We start from the raw sequence: 20581 nt of genomic DNA, 5'->3' as shown, positions 1-20581 counted from the left end.
TGGGGCTCAAGTGTCTTGCCCATGAACACAAAATGACAAACCTTTCACCGGCTACCCTCTGGTTCATGGGTGAATGTTAAACCCACTACACTGCAGCCATTTCCTCTCCTGGCATCAATTCACTGGAGCAGCTCACCTCCATCAGGGACAGTGGCACTATCCTCACAGCTACAAGGTTTAACTCTCTCCATCTCTTGGTTGGTGGGTACAGGTCATATCCTCTATGCGACAGAATCCTCTTTAGAAATACAATGTATACAAATCTAGGTCAAACATATTTTAAAAATGTTTTTATTTAAATATTTACAGTAAATTTCCCCTGAATATTTTTTCATAACAAACCAAATAAAATACTGCCTGAGTTTGAAAAGAAATGGAAACAGTGCATGGTTCAAAAACACATTAAAATAGTAAAATCCCAAGAAGTAGACATATCCCTTCAAACACAGCACAACAATAAACAAGAAGTAGACACATCCCTTCAAACACACAGTACAACAATAAACAAGAACATCTAATTTCAAATCAAGCGGACAAGAGAGCTGTGGATGTGGCAGCAAAACAGGCTCAACACAGCACCTACAGCCAAGGACACATTTTATCTAGTCCTTGGTTTAGTCCTTGGTTTAGTCCTTGGTTTAGTCCTTGGTTTAGTCCTTGGTTTAGTCCTTGGTTTAGTCCTTGGTTTAGTCCTTGGTTTAGTCCTTGGTTTAGTCCTTGGTTTAGTCCTTGGTTTAGTCCTTGGTTTAGTCCTTGGTTTAGTCCTTGGTTTAGTCCTTGGTTTAGTCCTTGGTTTAGTCCTTGGTTTAGTCCTTGGTTTAGTCCTTGGTTTAGTCCTTGGTTTAGTCCTTGGTTTAGCCCTTGGTTTAGCCCTTGGTTTAGCCCTTGGTTTAGCCCTTGGTTTAGCCCTTGGTTTAGCCCTTGGTTTAGCCCTTGGTTTAGCCCTTGGTTTAGCCCTTGGTTTAGCCCTTGGTTTAGCTCTTGGTTTAGCTCTTGGTTTAGTCCCGGTTTAGTCCCTGGGTTTCTGTAGGAGACGTGGGGGCGTTGTTCCTCTTTCTCTTGAAGTAACAGTAGGAGACGACGGTGAGTAGAGCGAGCAGAGCCACAGTCAGCACCACGATCACAGCGATGGAGCCTGCACAAAAGAAGAGCCCACTGCGTCAGATGCCCTCCCATACATTTTCATTATTTAAAGGTCCATTGTGTAATTTTTCTGGGGGAAGTCTTCCATCTGCTCATCTCCATGGAGAGATTATGGCATTAAACTTATCTTTCTCCATGGAGACAAGCAGATGATGCCACCAGTCCAAGTCACAGGTCAGATCTGTGGAGAGGCAACTCCGCTCACAGTAAAATGCATGGTTTCCAAGGTAATAAAACAAACACAAATGTATTAAACAAAAGTAGATACATTTAATGCCATCCTGTGGAACATTCTAGGCAAAGACGAAGGTGAAGGCCCCCCACCAGAAAAGTTAAATAGTGAAAATATGAAGACGAGCTGTTCAAAGCACGACATAAAATGAAGCCTCTGATTGGACAGAAACAAGCACAGACCTGACTGAGACTCCTCCTCCTCATCAAAGCGCTTGAACATCCCAGGAGCGTACACATCCTTTTCTGAACAGAAACACAGAAACATCTGGTTTGGTCCCGGTCTGGTCCCGGTCTGGTCCCGGTCTGGTCCCGGTCTGGTCCCGGTCTGGTCCCGGTCTGGTCCCGGTCTGGTCCCGGTTTAGACCCTGGTCCTGACTAGGAGATGCACTGAGCTTTTTCTGTTCCGATACTGATGTTGATACTTTGGCTTTAAGCACCTGCTGGACATATCCCGGTAGACGCTGTGTTCCAAACAGGAAGTGAGCATGGGCACGCTTCCAGCTCGATCTGAGCCAGTCGCCCCTCTCTCCGTAACTGCTGCTGTCAGTTCAATTTAATTTTTTTCACAATACACATGGACATCTAAATACTCAGCGTTTACATACTACATACTACATACAGGAGTGTATATTGTATACATATTTCTGTTTACACATGCATTTCTGTATGTAAATAACCCTGTGAAAAACATGGAACCCCAACACAAACAACATAAGCTAAAAATGAACCTAATGTGATTTGTAACAGAACAGCTTTGAAAAATACATGGTTAATATTAAGAGAAGTTTTGGGTCCACATTGCTGTATTGTACTGCTGACTGCTTTATTGGACAGTTTATAGACCAAAATGATATATCGGCTGAACTTGATCTTGGAAGCCGATATCTAATCCACCAAAGTTTTCAGTACCGGTGCCGATATCTAACACCAATATGCTCTCACCTGACACTCCTCCACATGACTCCTCGCACGCCTCTACTTGTGAGTAGTTGTTGTCGTTGGCGTCGCAGCGTCCAAAGTTTCAGTCCTGATCTAATCCCAGTCTAGTCCTGGTCTAAACCCCGGTCTACACCCCTGTCTCACCTGTAACTCCTTGGCAAGACTCCTCGCACACGTGTTTTTGGTCGTAGTTGTTGTCATTGGCATCACAGCCTCCGAAGGTGAAGCTCTGACAATTCTGGTCCAGAGGGTCATAGAACCATCGAGTGAAACTGGCTCTACAGGGGCCGGTGTGTGGGGGGAGGGTGCACCGCGCTGAGAGAGGGAGAGAGGGGGAAGAGTGAGGGGAGAAGGGAAGAGTGGGGAAAAGGGAAGAGAGGGAGAGAGGGGTCATACAATAGATAAAAATCATAAACCTGAAACACTCCCCTGCAGTGTTTCAGTGTGTGTGTGGAGGGTGCACTGCTCTCAGACAGGGAGGAGACATTCAAAGTTTGATCTTTTACACAAATAGCCTGTATATAGAAATGGACTAAGTGAGTGTGATGTCACCCACAGCGTTGGGTGCCAGTCAAATGAAGCTCATCGAGGCTAGCAGTTACAGGGCCAATTTGGAGCAGAGTTCCATATTATGCTAATGGGAGCAACTTCTGGGAAAGAAGGCGTCTGATTTGTTAGTTATTAATGTTCATATCTTGATTTACAGACACAATAACAAAATAAAAACCCCAGAATGTAAAGCGGATTTTAAGGTCAGAATGACGAGTTTGACAGCAGCAGTTACAGAAAAAGGGACCACACTTAACACGATAGAAAGTGAATTGGAGCCAGAGATGATGGAACCAAATCGCGTCCCTGTTCACTTCCAGTTTGAAACATGCAGTCTATTATTACATGGCATGCAGACCAGAAAAGCCATCAAAAGCATCTGCTTTATATGTTAAGTGTATGTAGACCTGCACATAGGTGTGTTGGGGTGTTCATTTCCCTCGTACCAAACAATGGAGTCCTGATTTAGTCCTGGCTCAGTCCTAGTTTAGACCTGGTTTAGTCCTGGCACACTCCTGGTTTAGTCCCGGTTCAGTCCCGGTTCTTACCCTTTTTCTCGTCCACTTCGATCTCCACGAGTCGGTTAAAAGTCTGGTTCACTGAAAAATAAAAAAATAAAAAAACATTTCAGTGAATTTCTGTGTATTTCTGTCCACATGTTTTGGGTACTGATATTTTGCAGCTGATGTCTTCAACATTCCCTTGTGGTGTGATGCTAACTGTGAGGCACTGCTCTGTTTGAGGTGTCGTTACTTTAATCTGAGCTTTATTTTAACACAATATGACCATCAAAAACTGACTTATCTGAACTACAACAGGTGAGCTGATTTGTGCTGTTAAACAAGTCCCTCTCAAATAACATTACAGTCACAAGCTAGCTAGCATTAGCCAACAGTTTTTCAGTGAGTCACTCTCTCCTTTTTGTGTAAAATCAAACTTATGTCAGCATTTTGTGGATTTTATGTCCATGTTTTGTGTATATTTTGTCCTCACGTAGCCGCGGGCGCTCTCTTGTCCTCACACTGTTTCCATGTTGTATGTTTAGAGTGTGCACTTTGTTATGAGGTTATGCAGATGACATCACAGACTTTGGAACTTTATGAGTGAGTGACAACATTATATGAGTGTCAGTGGTGAGTAATGACATTTTCAATCAAATCTACAACTTTGATAAATATTTAGTTTGTACCTGACATTTAAAACAAGAAAATCAAGTAACCTGTAGATAAGCAGAGATGAGGTAAACCACAGGGAGCTGCAGACACACTCACTGATACACACTTTGGATCAGACTCAGATGAACTGAACCTTTCTCTCCTTAAATCACATGTTTCTGAGTCTGTGTGAGATTATTATTGTGGTGAAAACAGCAGCTCCACAGACAAATATGACACAATAAAAATCAAAGATACACATTTAGTCTGTTGAGCTGCTCATAGTTCTGCCTCAGTGTCAGTCAGTATGTTGAGGAGTATTTTTCAATAAGATGGTGTCACTGTATAACCTGTATACTTTGTGTGTAAATTTACATTTGCTGCAGCCTGATTCGTCTGCTCCGTCCACACACTGCTTCACTCCGTCACACTCTAAACTCTTGTGAACACAGCAGGACGAGTCACAGACCAACTGCCCCGGGCGACACGTGGAACCACACACCTCTGACGGAGAACAGAGAGGTGAGAACACGCAGAGAGCACACAGAGAACACAGAGAGAACATACAGAGAGAACACAGAGAAAACAGAACAGATAAACACACAAAGAACATACAGAGAATACAGAAAAACACAGAGAACATAGAGAATATAGAGAAAACACAGAACGCAGATAGAACATACAGAGAACACATAAAGAACATACAGAGAGCACGCAGAGAAAACAGAAAACACTGAACATACAGATAACACAGACAACATATAGAGAACACAGATAGAACATACAGAGAACACAAAGAATGCACAGAGAACATACGGAGAGCATGCAGAGAAAACAGAATACACAACATACAGATAACACAGAAAGAACATACAGATAACACAGAAAGAACATACAGAGAACACAGAAAGAACATACAGAGAACACAGAAAGAACATACAGAGAACACAGAAAGAACATACAGCGAACACAGAAAGAACATACAGAGAGCACGCAGAGAAAACAGAACACAGACAGAACATACAGAGAACACAGAATATACAGAGAACACAGAGATAGCACACAGCGAGCACACAAAGAGCAGGCAGAGAACACGACTGAACCTGGGTAACATAAATGTGACATCCTGTCCAGTGTTTTTATAATAAGAATAAGCTTTATTGTTGTCAGGGTTACAATGAAATCAGAGTTTGATTTGTCCACTACCTGGGGTCATAGGTTATTTTTATGGAATTAAAATCTTACATACTGTTCCTTTAAAGCTAGACTAATGTGACTTTTCTGATGGAAGGTTCACCGCCTGCTTGTCTCCATGGAGACGTTATTGTTTTGTCTGGAACGTTCCTCAGTATGGCATTAAACTTAACACCTGCCAAATCGATGCTGATTTTATGACAAAAACGTACCTTGGAAAAGATGCATTAGTGCGCTTTCTCCACAGATCTGACCCGTGACTTTTAGTTTAATGGTATACTGTGGGACTGTGGTGTACTGTTCCAGACAAAGCAATATCATCTCCAAGAAGACAGTCAGATGGTGAGCCTTCCATCAGAAATGTTACGTGATGCAGTTTTAAATGTTCTTTTACACAATACATCACCTTTCAAAAGGCTTTACTCACCAGCGACAGGAGGGGGCGCATTCCTCTCCAGAGCCGCTGCAACAGGAAACAGATCAAATTTGATGTGCAAATCAGTTAAGTGACAGTTTGTGGAAAACAAAGTTGAAAATAAAAGTACAAAAACCCCAAAAGTATTTGTGAGTTATAAAACCGAATCCCTCTGCCTCTGTCATCAGCACGAAAACTCAAAATACAGACACAGTTTATGCTCAAACTCTGACACCTAAACCTGCATTTCACTAAATAAAGCTGTTGTCATCTTTTTTTATTTGTGAAATTCATAGACTGTACATATGTCTGGATGTATCTGACACGTAAGCCTCCGTGTTCCAAACAGGAAGTGAGCATGGGCAGTTATGGAATTACCTCAATGATGTCATATCTGCTGCCCGTACCAACCTGGTAGTAAAACAATAAACTGCACCAAAATTGTCAAAGTAGAAAAAACTAGACCATGTTTTGGTAAAATTCTAAATATAACCATGTTTACTATGTTTTGGTGAAGCCTGACCTGTCAAATGCACTTTAAATCATTTCAAAATAAAGTCTAAACATGACTTTGTCCTGCTTGTGACCTGTGATCCCTCGGCATGCCGCCTCGCACGCCTCCGCAGACAGGAAGTTGTTGTAGTTTCCTTTGCAGCCGCCAAAAGTGAAGGTCCTGCAGATACCAAACACCGCATCATAGCGCCACCTGGTGAAGGACGCACGGCACGGGCCCACTTTTGGAGCAGCCAGGCAAAAGACTGGAGGAAAGAGGAGGGTTAGAACAGGGCAAAAACCGAGACTAAACCAGGTTTAAACCAGGACTAAAGCAGGACTAAAGCAGGACTGAACCACGACTGAACCACGACTGAACCACGACTGAACCACGACTGAAGCACGACTGAAGCACGACTGAAGCAGGACTAACAGGAGTGAATCAGGCCTGAATCAGGACTTCCAGCTTCCGGCTCTATTAACTCTGGCTCCAGTTCGCTTTTCATTGAAAAAAACGTGGCCCCTCTCTCTGTAACTGCTGTCAGGCTTGTCATTTTGGTCTTAAAATGTTTGTTAACCTGCTCTATATTCTTAAATTTTGCCATTTTGTCCCTAAGTCAAGATATTTCCCTGAGGTTTCTCCCACTAGCATTAGCAACAGGTTTTATTGACAGTGGGCGGAAAAGGGCGTTACCTTCAACAGCCTTGCTCCGAATTGGCTCTTTGGTTGCTACGATACTTGTGGTTGGAATTCCCAATGCGCAACTTGGCTCCAAAGTCGGCCATATAACTGCTAGCCTCGATGAACTTTATCTGACTGGAGCTGAAAGCCGTGGGTGACATCACACTCACTTCTTTATACAGTTTATGGGATAAACTAAAGCCAGTGTGAAAACTGGGAATGAACTGGGACTGAACTGGGACCAGGACAGGCATGTACGAGCTAGACCAACATTAAGGCAGGACTTGAACATGGCTGAATCCAGGGCTAAGGGAGAGCTAGGACTAAAACAAGACTAAACCCAAGCACTCTAATCACATTACAGACAAAATTTAATTTAATTTAATTCAGATTCTGGCCTAAATCTGAACCACTTTTCTAAGCCCCAAACCAAGATATGTGACCTGGTTTATGAATAATATCTATGTAATTACTGGGCCCATCCACTTCTCTGTCAGTGTAAATAAACTGAGGGGGAATTATTTTGTCACTATTGAAGGTTTTCAGATTGTAGACTGATGATGTCGTTCTCTCAGACACAGATCTTTTGATTACACTGGACTTTACCATGATATACCCAAAAGGTAAATTCACAAATGTTGAACCTGATCATTTCTATTAGAAACTAGAGTCAAGAACTCACTGTGTTACAACAACAATACACATCTGAGTTTGAACAATTGATACTTTGCAGTGACATCACGCTGAAGGTGATGTACGTCTATGGTGAAATGTTCAGTAGTTAGCATGGTGACACAACACACACATTAGAACGCTACAAAATAGTTTTAAGATCATAATAACAAAAAAATTAAAGTAAAATAAATTGATTTATTTTCATTTTCCTTTGATCAATCCGAGTGTTCATGGTCCTGTTTAGGAGTTTGATTTTACACAAAAAGGGGAGAGTGACTCACTGAAAAACTGTTGGCTAATGCTAGCTAGCTTGTGACTGTAATGTTATTTGAGAGGGACTTGTTTAACAGGACAAATCAGCTCACCTGTTGTAGTTTCAACTACATCAGCTCTTTATGGTCAGATTGTGTTAAAATAAAGTTCAGATTAAAGTCTATCTTGAGTAACAGCTGCAACATCAGCTGCAAAGTATCAGTATTCATTTGAGCTACCGACATCAGTGTTAAGTGTCTTTGAGTATCTTGAAAAGCGCTATATAAATAAAATGTATTATTATTATTATTATTAAATATGTTTGGACGACATAATGTGATAATGTCATCTGAAAGAACTCACGGCTGCTCTGCTCCGGCGTCAGGACTTGGACCAGGACCTCATCAGTAGCTGAGTTCCCGTGAGAGTCTGTCACTGTGAGCTGGAACCAGTAAGACCCGGACTGAAGACCAGAGACCCGGACTTGGTCTGGGTATTCGGTCTTCTGTGGAAAAAGAACACAGAGGGACTGAACCGGGACTGAACCGGGATAGGACTAGGACAGGATCAGCACCAACACAGGAAAGGACCAGGAGAGAAGTGGGACTAAACCAGGACTGAACCGAGACCTAATCAGAACTAAACAAGGGCTGAACAAAGACTAACCCAGGACTAGTCCAGGGCAGACCATGACAGGTCCATGACAGGTCCATGACAGGTCCAGGACAGGACCAGGACAGGACCATAAATGAACCTGGACTGAACCAGGACTAACCTCCATAGTGACTGTGCCATTAGCCCTCTTCAGGGTCCAGCTGTAGTCCTTGATCTCGTTTCCGGGGGCGTGGCTCTCGATCCCGTTCAGGACCACGGTCTCTCCAGGCTGCACCACTAAGTCCCGCCCCCCAACCGCAATTGGCGGCCGCTGTTCACCTGAGTGACATCACACACACCTGTCAGGAGCAGTGTCAGGAGTATAAATGCAGGTTGGGCCTCACCTTTTCTGGGCGGAGCCTTGAGGTAGGTCTGGTATAGCGCCTTAGTCACATAGGTCTGGTATCCACTCCGACCCTGGAACCTAGGGCGATATATTCAGTCAGGGGCATTTAAAAACAGGTCTAAACCAGGTCTAAACCAAGACAAAAGCAGGTCTGAACCAGGTCTGAACCAAGTCGACAGGCTCACCTGTTGCAGACGAAGCGGTTTCTGTAGACGCAGTCGAACAGTGCACATGCGCCGTTGGGCTCCATGAGCGCGAGGTTGCACAGCGGGTCTTCACAGCAAGCGCCCTCGCACTCGTCTGAACTCTGCGCATGCGCTGTGGCCAGCAGCACCGCGCCCTGTTTGACCGCGTCCTCCGTGTCCAGCACGAAGTCCGCGCGGTATCCTCCGCTGCAGTACGCGTCTGCCGCTCCGCCGCGCCGCACCGCGACAAGGAGCGGCAACAGGACCAGCAACAGGACCAGCAGCCGCATTGGACTCACAGGGAGGGCTGGGTTTAGTCCTGTTTAGTCCCGGTCCAGTCCAGATTTACTCCTGGTTTAATACAACTTTATTATGGCTCTAGTTCTAGTTTAGTCCTGGTTTCAGTCCCGATTTAGTCCCGGTTTACTCCTGGTTTAGTTCCAGTTTAGTCCGGGTTTGGTCCTGGTTCCAGTCCGTGCTGTGGCGCTCTCAGGTGTGTCTCACCTGCTGAAAACAGGAAGAACCACGTCTTTTCTCACGCCCTGCGGTCACGTGACACTTGTGCAGCACTTAAGTTTAGGTCACTTGCAGATATTGTGCTTGTGTACTTTAATCTTAGCATGATGTCATAGACACAGTAGTAACGGTACTATATAAACTACATAATCACATGTAGCTCCTCTGTCACGTGTTTACGACACAGTGAGACTAAATACGGCTCATTTTGAACAGATGAATATTTCTACACTAATGTGGACAGTGGTGGAAAGAGTACTGCACATTTAGACTACAGTTACATGGCTAAAAATGTACTCAATTGCAAGTACAAGTATTGCTGCCAAAATTGAACTTAGGTAAAAATAAAAAGTACACATGAAAAATACTACTTATTTTTAACAGATCTTTAGCAACATGTTAGATCAGTATTTTATATATGCAAGATGTCAAATCTGCTGCAAGTAGAGTGTTTGTACTCAGTTACTGTAAGGTGAGTATTTGTACTCAGCTACTTTGGCCTTTGACATGATTTATAATCTGCAGTGTCACCGTGGGCCTTTGACATCTTTCACTGCACTAAAACACATGCAAGAGCATTTTATTTAAGATTTTACTAAAACATTTACATTTTTACCCCCAGTTTTGCTATTTTTAAGTTTCAAATTTTACTTCCTCGTTGGAAATAATGACATAACTTTAGAGAAATCCAATACTGTTACCTAGCAACCATGTACTACACTGGGCCAAAACTCCTATAATGTGGGAGCTGGAATCGCACCACCAACCTGTGTGTGTTTATGTTGAGAACAGGATTTGAACCTTTGGGCAAACACTACCAACTGAGCCACCTGCATGTCCATGTGTATCCTTTAGGGGGCAGTAGTGCTCTTTGGTCCAGGGTTCTGAGGCAGAGGGGTTCATGGGTAATGTAGTCTGCAATGACATCATCGTTTTTCCACTGTCTCACTATAAAAACAGCTTATAATTATCTAGGACTAAACCGGGACTAAACTGGGACTGAACCAAGAATGAACCAAGACTGAACCAGGACTAAACCAGGACTGAACCAAGACTAAGGCAAGTACTCATGTAAGAGTAAAGTTACTTCAAAATCTTATTATTCAAGTAAGTACCAAGAAATTACCCAAGTGAGAATGAAGTATTTGGGTACTCAAGTATGAGTAACTTAAGAGTAACTTAAAGAATGAACAAAATCTGAGACAAATCATATCTGAAGGAGCTCTCTCTCCCCTATTCCTTTTTTCTCGCTCCTCTCTCTCTTCCCCCTTTGTCTCCTCTTCCTTTTCGCTCTACCTCCACTCTCTCCTCTTTTCTCTCTCCCTCCTCTTCCTCCTCTCTCCTCTCCCCTTTTATTTCTCTTCTCTCTCTCTCCTTCTGTCTCCCTCACTCACTCTCTCCTCTTACTCCTCTCACTCTTTCTCCTCTTCTTCTCTCTCCTCTCTCTCTTGCTCTCTCTCTTCTTCCTCCCCTCTCTGTCTCTTTCTCTCTCACTCTCCTCTTCTCTCTCTCCTCTCTCTTGCTCTCTCTCTTCTCTTCCTATCTTGCTCTCTCTCTCCCTCTCCTCTTCCTCTCTCTCTCTCGCTATCCTCTTTCTCTCTCTCACTCTCCCCTTCCTCTTCTCTCTCGCTCTCTCTCTTTCTCTCTCTCTCCTCTTCCTCCTCTCTCTCTCTTCCTCTCGTTTCAGAGGCCCCACAAATCTGGAAACTGTTATGCAGCATTTAAGGTTCACTGCAATAATCACAAAAACTTAAAATACAACCAGGACTAAACCAGGACTAAACCAGGCCTGGACCAGGACTAAATCAAGACCAAAGCAGAACTAAACTAGAATCGAACCACGACTGGACCAGGGCTAAATCAGGGCTAAATCAGGACTAAACCAGGACTTAACACAAGATCCTGACACATGTGAATGAGCTGTAGTTTGAAGTGTTTGATCTGAAGCATTTTTGGACCTGCTCACTTCCTGTTTCTTTCATTCTGTCAAAAATAAACAGCTCAGTTTCAGATGAAACACTGTCTCCTGCTCCCTCTGTGACACCAGCACAAGAAATGTGTATTTTTATGAAACCAAACATGTCCAGATTTGATCAGACGCTTACCAGCTCCGCCGCTGCCATGATGACATCACGTTTGTTTTATGTGACGACCTTTGACCCTGAAGGAAACTGAATATTTTGACTTTTAAATCATTAAAACATTTCACATTTAATCCAGTCCAGGTTTTTATGAGGCATATCTGTAAACACCAAGAACATCTGCTCCTCTGACCCTCTCTTCTTCTCCTCTGACCCTCTCTCCTGCCCCTCTGACTGTCTCTTTTGGTCCTCTAACCCTTTCCCCTTCTGCTCTGACCCTCTCTTGTGCTTCTCTGACCCTCTCTTCTTCTCCTCTGACCCTCTCTCTTGCTCCTCTGATCCACTCCTCCGCTTTTCTGTATCCTCTGCTCCTCTGACCTCCTCTCCTGCTCCTCTGACCCTCTTCTTCTCCTCTGACCCTTTCCCCTCTGACCCTCTCTCCTGCTCCTCTGACCATCTCTTATTTTTCTCTGACCCTCTTCTGCTCCTCTGACCCTCTCTCCTGCTCCTCTGACCATCTTTTCTTTTTCTCTGACCCTCTCCTCTGCTCCTCTCTCCTCTAACCTTCTCTCCTGCTACTCTGATCCTCTCCTCTGACCCTCTCTCTTTCTCCTCTGACCCTCTCTCCTGCTCCTCTGATCCTTTCATCTGCGCTTCTGTATCATCTGCTCCTCTGACCCTTCCCTCCTCCTCTGACCCTCTCTCTTCTGCTGAGTAGAGACAGAGAGGGGGAGAAGAGAGAGAGACAAAGAGGGAGGAGACAAGAGAGAGACAGAGAAGGGGGGAGAGAGGGGGGGGAGGAGAGAGGGAAAGAGAGACAGAGAGGGGAGGCGAGAGAGAGAGTGACGGGGGGAGAAGAGACAGAGAGGGAGAAAGACAGAGAAGATGAGAGGGAAAGAGACAGAGGGGGGAGGAGAGAGGGAGAGAGAGAAAAGATGGGAGTGATGAGAGGGAGGTGCAGAGGAGTGGGACAGAGGAGCAGAGGAGGGGGTGAGGAGAGGGTCAGAGGAGCAGAGTGTCAGAGGAGGACTTTCTGATTACAAATATAAAAATGAGATGGAACACATTAAAATTTTCAGTAGTTTTATTGAAAAATGCCTCTTTTGTTCCTGAAATAAATAAGAAATTGGGCTGATTCAAACTGACTCCTGATGTGATGACAACAACAACAGCTTAAATGTAAATAAACATGTAAATAAACATATGTAAAAGTACACAGAGTCATGTGACCACAGAATGACGTCATGTTTTTCTCTTAAAGGGACGTGACACAGAATGACGTCATGTTTCTCTTAAAGGGACGTGACACAGGTTTAACTGAAGCTCGTATGTTACACGCGCAGACGCACAAATCATTTATCAAAAAGAAAAAACCCACGGAGCTACGGTGGCCCTGAAGGCCAAAACTCCACCAGCGGCATGACAGCTCAGAAACTCATATGGATAAAATACAAACTGCTAAAACATGAGGAGGGTTCAAATAGAGCCCAGGAGAGATCTCTAGATTACTCAAACATGATGACGTCTAAAACCTCTTCAGACGTGTTTTTGATGAGGACCAACGTTAGAACATGGGAGAAAAATACAACAGTGGATTTGGGATTTTTTTCCTCTTTAAAATTCAGATTCATGGCTTTTTTGTAAATGTGTCCTGAGTGTTTCACAGAGGAGGATGGTGACTCGTTAAAATGATTTATTTAAACAGTGATAAATTAAAGTTAAATAAAATATCTGTACCATGAGACATAAACAGGAGTGGTTTGACCTTCAGGGCCTCCGTAGCTTTCTCCTTTAACCCTTTCATTCCCACACAAATATTCACAGACATATGAAACTCCTCCAGGTGGTGGCGCTGTTGCTTCAGACTGGTCTTGTTGGAGCAGAGGGCCGTGTGCAAAGCTAATTTCTGGTTCTTAGAGACCTCCTCTGGACCCGGGACTGAGTCTCGTCCAGAGCCTGGACTGGGGACTGGCCTGAGGCGACAGGAAGAGGAGCTGACTCCGGGACTTTTAAAATAAAAGACGTTAAAAGAGGCGGGACCACAGTCTCAGATCTGAACGCTCTCATTCTGATTAAAATGTCACTCTTTTCTTTTGGCTGAGACTCAGATCATTTAAAGTTAGTATGAGATTTTTATCATTCTCCAAGTGTGACTTAAACTGTTGTAAATGTAAATGATACTTTTACACAAATCAGTAACTCATTTGTCATTTCATCACACTGATGACATCATCACACTGATGACATCATCATATGACATCACACTGGGAGAATTCTGTCCAAACAATTTACACAAAAACACATTTTTCTGAGGCTTTAAACAGGATTTCAATAAAATAAAGTAATTTTTTTCTTATGTTTGTATTTGTCAATATGAATGTGTATGTATGAATTTGTGTGACATTAGAGGAGCTTTGGCCCAGTGTACCGCACGGTTGCTAGGTAATAGTTATGGAATGTCTGTGTTTCAGATGACATCACCACATCTATAGTCCAATCATATTTAACACAGATGAAGCAGATAACGTGAATCTTGTTCAAACTCAGATGTGTGTTGTTGTAACACAGTGTGTTCTTGGATCTAGTCTCTAATAGAAATGTGTGAATTTACCCTTTTGGATATTTCATGGTAAAGTCCAGTGTAATCAATAGAACTGTGTCTGAGCCGTTTGAGAGTATGATATCGCCTTGTGTGATGTCATCATTTCAGATTAGGAAGCAAAAAAATGAAATATTAAAAAAAAGGAAAACTCTTAAATATAATGAGCTTAAGTGTTTTAGTGAAATGAGTGTGAGCTGTCAAAGGTGCTTCAAGGTGAAACATGGAGACACTTCAGCTTTGTTTTGAATATGATTTTAACACTAACTGAGTTTGTTGATTCTTTGAATAATCGTCTGTTCGAGATTGGTCCGTGGTTGCTGTGGCCTGAGTGATATGTGGACACGCCTCTTTGCTTTCGCCATTTTCCAGTTTTCATAAAATAAAATACATAAAAATAAACACAAATAAAGTATAGTGTGTGTGCTGGATAAGTGAGCAGCCAGTTTGAAGCAGAGAAGTCATTTAACCCTTTGCAAACCTCGGCGGAACAACAGGTTTAGAGGCAGTCTGTGAAGGAGAACGGACTTTAAAAACATAGAGGAGCACCACCTGTTGACATCACGAGGTGGAGCTATGCAGAGAGGGAGATAGATTAAATTTGCAGGATTGCTGAAATGTGTAAAGAAAGAGATTCAATACTGACTCCAATTTCACAATGATAATAAAAACACTCTTTCTTTTCCGCATTAAATAGTAGTACATTCTTTCGCCAGGGGACACTGCACTTGAACAGGGTTAAAGTCCCACTGCGGAACATTTCACCAAATTGGAATCGGGTTACAGAGAGGAAAGTCAATTCTAAATCCTGTTTAATTCCATGTGAGGTTTACAGAGGGTTGAGCACTTCCTGGTTTGTTCAGACTCAGTGGTTGCTATGAGTAACTCAGGCTTAGATGATCCAGTCTGGGGTTAGTCAGACTTGGTGAGTAGTTGGTTATTGGCTCGGTGACTGGCTGAGCCGACGGTTTGAGTCGAGCTGGGTTGAACCGGTTAGTGCTGTGCTGCGTTTGAGTGAAAATTAGACTCTTTAACGACGTGAACCTGAAAATGACGAGCCAGAGTCAGAGCAGCGAACGCATCACACGTTAGTCAGGCTTAAAAACATCAGTCAGGATTAATTGGATCAAAATGCAGGTTTAGTTTGAGTTAAACACATGCATTTGAGCCCAGGCAGCGGGCAGACACAGGAGGACTGAGGCCCAACAGGACTAACCCAGGACCAGGACTAACCCAGGACTAACCCAGGACTAACACAGGACTAACACAGGACCAGGACTAACACAGGACCAGGACTAACCCAGGACTAACCCAGGACTAACCCAGGACTAACACAGGACTAACACAGGACTAACACAGGACTAACACAGGACCAGGACTAACACAGGACTAACCCAGGACCAGGACTAACCCAGGACTAACCCAGGACTAGGACTAACACAGGACTAACCCAGGACCTGGACTAAACCAGGACTAACCCAGGACCAGGACCAAACCAGGACTAGCCCAGGACCAGAACTAAACCAGGATTAACCCAGGACCAGGACCAAACCAGGATTAAAGCAGGACTAACCGAGGATCAGGACTGAACCAGGATTAAACCAGGACTAACCAGGATCAGGACCGAACCAGGATTAAACCAGGACTAACCCAGGATGAGGACCAAACTAGGAATAAACAAGGACTAACCCAGGATGAGGACCAAACTAGGACTAAACAAGGACTAACCAGGACCAGGATCGAACCAGGACTAAACCAGGACTAACCAGGATCAGGACCGAACCAGGATTAAGTCTAAATCAGACCCAATCCAGGTCTAAACCAGAGCAAAGGATTAAATCAGGTCTAAACCAAGTCTAAACCAGCTGTAAACAACGACAAGACCAGGCTCAAATCCAGGACTAAATCGGGACTCAATCAGGTCTAAACCAGGAATAAACAAGGACTAAACCAGGTCAAAAGCAGGTCAAAACCAGGACTAAACCAGGACAAAACCAGATCTAAAACAGGTCTAAACCAGGACTAAACCAGGTCTAAATCAGAACTAAACCATCAGAAAACCAGATCTAAAATAGGTCTAAACCAGGTCTGAACCAGGCCCAATTCAGAACTAAACCAGGACTAAATCAGGTCTAAACCAGGACTAAATCAGGTCTAAACCAGGACTAAACCAGATCTCAGTCTTCCTCCAAACCCTGCAGTGCCTGAGGTTGAGTTGAGTTAATCCAGACTAGTTTAAACCACGGTGGGTCTAAACCCGATGTGGCACTCACCCGCGTAGCTCTGACCGTTGTAGGGGATGCCCACACACTGTGATGAGTCGCAGTACCCAGCCGGACCAGGCGGGCCTCGGATACCCGGGTACCCCTGTCTGCCAGGGGGTCCACGGGCACCAGCAGAACCAGGCAGGCCAGGAGGACCAGTCCTGGTCTCACCAGGGGGGCCTGAGGGACAGTGAGAGGGGTTAGACCACGGATCAGGACTGAACCAGGATAAACCAGACCTGTACAAGGACTGAAGCAGGACTGAAGCAGGACTAGATGGGAATAGGCTTGTCACAATACTTATTATAGATTAATTGCTCAATACATGAAGGCAAAAAAAATCTTTTTGGGGATTTGTACCATTTCTCTACATGAATTGAAACTTTTGTATTTTGTGTGTATAAACATCTCGATTGAAGATGATTAAAATACTGAACATCTACGACTGATGATCTGAACTTTACCCTGATACAAACAGTTTAAGTGTTTCTTCATATTTTTACATTTTCATAGTTTATTTAAAAAGGACAAGACAGAATTAGACACAATTAACTTTGTGTCTGTAGCCTCAGTGTTATAGTCTAATGTGATGTGTCATACAGACCTGAGGGCCTCAGTGTTATAGTCTAATGTGATGTGTTATACAGACCTGGGGGGCCTCGGGGGCCCTTGGGTCCCACCACAGATGTGCCTCTGTCGCCCTTCTCTCCTGGGGATCCTGAGGAGACACAGACAGACACACACAGACAGACAGACACACAGACACACACAGACACAGGTAGACACACACACACGCACCCCCCCCCCCCCCCCCACACACACAGACAGACACACAGACACGCACAGACAGAAACACAGACACACACAGACACACACAGACACAGACAGACACACAGACACAGACAGACATACAGACACAGACAGACACACAGACACAGACAGACACACACAGACACAGACACACAGACACAGGGGTAACTGAGTGAGCAGCAAAAACAAGTACAAGATGAAATCTTCAAACCATGCGCTTATTCTTTGTACATATTTATACACACGCACACACATACACACACGCACACACACACATATATATATCTGTGTGTTTTACAGTTCAGATCCTATTTCCTTTAGAAGAGTTTTAGTTCTGTCTGAAGTTTTATGATCCTACCCTTCGCTCCTGTCAATGTTCAGAGCAACAGCCTCTCCCCCCCTCTCTCTCCTAACCTCTCAACTCTCAACTCTCCTCCCTCTGCTAGCTCTCACTTCTCTCCCCCTCCCTCTGCTAGCCCTCACTTCTCTCCCCTCCCTTGCATCTGCTCCTCTCTATGTTCTTTGTTAGCTCTCTCTCACTCCCCTTCTCTTTTCTCTCCTGGCTCCCCCTCTCTCCCTTTCCTCCCCCCATCTCTAACCTCTTGCTCTCCTCTCCTCCTCTCCTCTTGCTGGTTCTTATCCCTCTCCCCTCCCTCCCCGCTGTTTTTTACCTTTATCTCCCACTCTGTCCCCTTTCTCCCTCCCTCCCCTGTCAGTTCTTACCTCTCTCTCCATTTGTGTCTCCCCTCTCTCCCTCCCTCCCTCCCTCTTGCAGCTCTTTACCTCTCTCTCCTCATTCCCCTTTGTCATGTCTTACCTCTTTCTCCCTGCAGCCCTTGCTGACCTGGGCTCCCAGGGAAGCCATTGCGTCCGGCGGGGCCAGGCTCTCCTCTGGGTCCCATGGGTCCAGAGGGTCCAGAGGGTCCTGGGGGTCCGGGGAGTCCGGGGCTGTTACTGCTGCGATACTGACCGTTAGGAATCTGATTCAGAAGAGTGTTCACGCGAGTCATCTGAGCTGTAGAGAGAGAGAGAGAGAGAGACACACAAGAAGAGTGGAGAGGAGAGGAGAAGAGAAGAGGAAAGAGAGAGAGGGAAAGAGAAGAAGAAGAAAGACAGGAGAAGAGAAGGAGCAAGGAGGGGAGAAATGAGAAAGAGAGATAGGGAAAGAGGAGAGGAGTAGTAGTTGAGGGAAGGCAAAGAGATAAGAGGAAAAAAACAAAAAAGAGAGGAGAGGAATAAGGATGAGAGAAAGGAAGGAGAGAGTCGAGGTTAATTGAGTAAAAAGAGTCTGAATAAGGCTGAGCCAGACTTAAATGATCTTGATTAAACAGAGGCTTGTTGTACTCACAGTTGACGATCTGCTCACAGACCTGACGAGCGATCGACCTCATCATGTTCTGAGGAGCAAAGTCCCCCTGGAACACATCGAGACTCCATCAGGACTAAAACAGGACTGAAGCAGGACTGAAGAGGGACTAAACCAGGACTGAAAAGAGGGACTAAACCAGGACTAAAGAGGAATTAAACCAGGACTGACGAGGAACTAAACCAGTACTGACGAGGAACTAAACCAGTACTGATGAGGAACTAAACCAGGACTGAAGAGGAACTAAACCAGGACTGAAGAGGAACTAAACCAGTACTGAAGAGGAACTAAACTAGGACTGAAGAGGAACTAAACCAGGACTGAAGAGAGACTAAACCAGGACTGAAGAGGAACTAAACCAGGACTGAAGAGGAACTAAACCAGGACTGAAGAGAGACTAAACCAGGACTGAAGAGGAACTAAACCAGGACTGAAGAGGAACTAAACCAGGACTGAAGAGAGACTAAACCAGGACTGAAGAGGAACTAAACCAGGACTGAAGAGGGACTAAACCAGGACTAAAGCAGGTCCTCATATGGGCTTGTAGGGTCCGTTCACTAGATCATGTTCATCTAAATGATGATTTAAAATCCAGAACTCACTCTCTCTCCTTTGTCTCCCTTCAGACCAGCCAGACCCTGTGAGACAACAAACACAGAGATTAAGCAAAACCACTGCAGTGCTGTAGTAGTAGTAGTAGTTGTAGTAGTAGTAGTATTAAAGATAACTGAACCCACAGGTGTGCCGTTGTCTCCTGGTTTTCCTGGAGGTCCTGAGTTTCCCTGGACTCCTGGAGATCCTGGAGGTCCCTGGAACATCAGACAGGATCAGATGTAGGGACAGAGACAGAGACAGGTGCAGAAGAGACAGGAGCAGAGACAAGAGCAGAGGCAGAGACAGGAGCAGAGATAGATGCAGAGACAGGAGCAGAGGCAGAGACAGGAGCAGAGACAGGAGCAGAGACAGGTGCAGAGGCAGAAACAGGAGCGGAGACAGGTGCAGAGGCAGAGACAGGAGCGGAGACAGGTGCAGAGGCAGAGATGGGAGCGGAGACAGGTGCAGAGGCAGAGACAGGAGCAGAGACAGGTGCAGAGGCAGAGACAGGAGCAGAGACAGAGACAGGAGCAGAGATAGAGACAGGTGCAGAGAGAGAGACAGGAGCAGAGATAGAGACAGGTGCAAGAGAGAGACAGGAGCAGAGATAGAGACAAGTGCAGAGACGGGAGCAGAGACAGGAGCAGAGATAGAGACAGGAGCAGAGATAGAGACAGGTGCAGAGAGAGAGAGACAGGAGCAGAGATAGAGACAGGTGCAGAGAGAGAGACAGGAGCAGAGATAGAGACAAGTGCAGAGGCAGAGACAGGTGCAGAGAGAGAGAGAGACAGGTGCAGAGAGAGAGACAGGAGCAGAGATAGAGAAAGGAGCAGAGATGGAGACAGGAGCAGAGATAGAGACAGGAGCAGAGAGAGAGACAGGGGCAGAGAGAGAGACAGGAGCAGAGATAGAGACAGGAACAGAGATAGAGACAGGGGCAGAGATAGAGGCAGGTGCAGAGAGAGAGACAGGTGCAGAGAGAGAGACAGGAGCAGAGATAGAGACAGGAGCAGAGATAGAGACAGGTGCAGAGAGAGAGACAGGAGCAGAGATAGAGACAGGTGCAGAGAGAGAGACAGGCGCAGAGATAGAAACAGGAGTAGAGACAGGCGCAGAGGGTCAGATGGTGTAGAGACATGGGTCAGTCAGGTTTGGTCGACTGGTACAGGGGCATATCTGAGTGCAGACTGACACTCACCATTGGACCTGGAGCTCCTCTGGGTCCTGCGGGTCCTTCTTTCCCCTGAGGGCCCTGCAGGGGATAGCACAGTGTGTTTCAGTGATGGTCTTAGTACAAACAGGAAGATTAACATAAACTGTTGCTCACCCGGACTCCGGCTGGTCCTATGGGTCCAGTGGGGCCTGGAGGTCCTGAAAGACCCTGGAACCAAAGAAGACTTTTCACTACTGCTCTGGAAAGACCTGGATCAGACCTGG

At 45.0% G+C, this 20581-nt stretch overlaps 2 protein-coding genes across 4 annotated transcripts in view; both read right to left on the bottom strand.

Moving 5' to 3' along the window:
• Positions 1 to 281: 281 nt before the first annotated feature.
• On the bottom strand, positions 282 to 9426 carry LOC117392442 (kunitz-type protease inhibitor 1-like). Its single transcript, XM_033990520.2, has 11 exons — positions 8915 to 9426; positions 8728 to 8807; positions 8505 to 8662; positions 8093 to 8234; positions 6216 to 6386; positions 5641 to 5676; positions 4395 to 4523; positions 3414 to 3464; positions 2461 to 2631; positions 1558 to 1620; positions 282 to 1135 (listed from the first exon to the last, which is right to left on the bottom strand). Exons 1-11 carry the CDS (start codon positions 9202 to 9204, stop codon positions 999 to 1001), a joined length of 1428 nt encoding a protein of 475 aa, XP_033846411.1. The 5' UTR covers positions 9205 to 9426; the 3' UTR covers positions 282 to 998.
• A 3151-nt stretch (positions 9427 to 12577) lies between these two features.
• Positions 12578 to 20581, bottom strand: part of col12a1b (collagen, type XII, alpha 1b) — a 129741-nt gene continuing 121737 nt past the window's right edge. For 2 of the 3 annotated variants that reach the window (XM_055232173.1, XM_055232174.1), the window contains 9 exons: positions 20472 to 20525; positions 20343 to 20396; positions 19288 to 19359; positions 19153 to 19188; positions 18533 to 18599; positions 18002 to 18199; positions 17024 to 17092; positions 16384 to 16554; positions 12578 to 13484 (listed from right to left, as the gene is read on the bottom strand). In XM_055232173.1, the coding sequence (XP_055088148.1) occupies positions 13411 to 13484; positions 16384 to 16554; positions 17024 to 17092; positions 18002 to 18199; positions 18533 to 18599; positions 19153 to 19188; positions 19288 to 19359; positions 20343 to 20396; positions 20472 to 20525 (795 nt within the window). In that variant the 3' untranslated portion in view covers positions 12578 to 13410. Of the gene's footprint in view, positions 15155 to 16383; positions 16555 to 17023; positions 17093 to 18001; positions 18200 to 18532; positions 18600 to 19152; positions 19189 to 19287; positions 19360 to 20342; positions 20397 to 20471; positions 20526 to 20581 lie in introns of all 3 variants that reach the window. The other variant, XM_055232175.1, reaches the window with a different exon arrangement.

This window comes from Periophthalmus magnuspinnatus, chromosome 24 (assembly GCF_009829125.3).
Source record: "Periophthalmus magnuspinnatus isolate fPerMag1 chromosome 24, fPerMag1.2.pri, whole genome shotgun sequence".
NCBI lineage: Eukaryota > Metazoa > Chordata > Actinopteri > Gobiiformes > Gobiidae > Periophthalmus > Periophthalmus magnuspinnatus.
Note: the sequence above shows the minus strand (reverse complement) of the source record. Positions and strands in the feature narration are given on the sequence as shown.

Bases quoted from the DNA above. Each gene is read 5' to 3' on its own strand.
- LOC117392442 (XM_033990520.2), bottom strand. From the start codon at position 9,204: ATGCGGCTGCTGGTCCTGTTGCTGGTCCTGTTGCCGCTCCTTGTCGCG. The intron at 8,235-8,504 runs GTTAGTCCTGGT...CTTTTTCCACAG, and splicing joins ATGGCACAGTCACTATGGAG to AAGACCGAATACCCAGACCA. The intron at 1,621-2,460 runs GTGAGACAGGGG...GTTTCTGTTCAG, and splicing joins GTCTTGCCAAGGAGTTACAG to AAAAGGATGTGTACGCTCCT.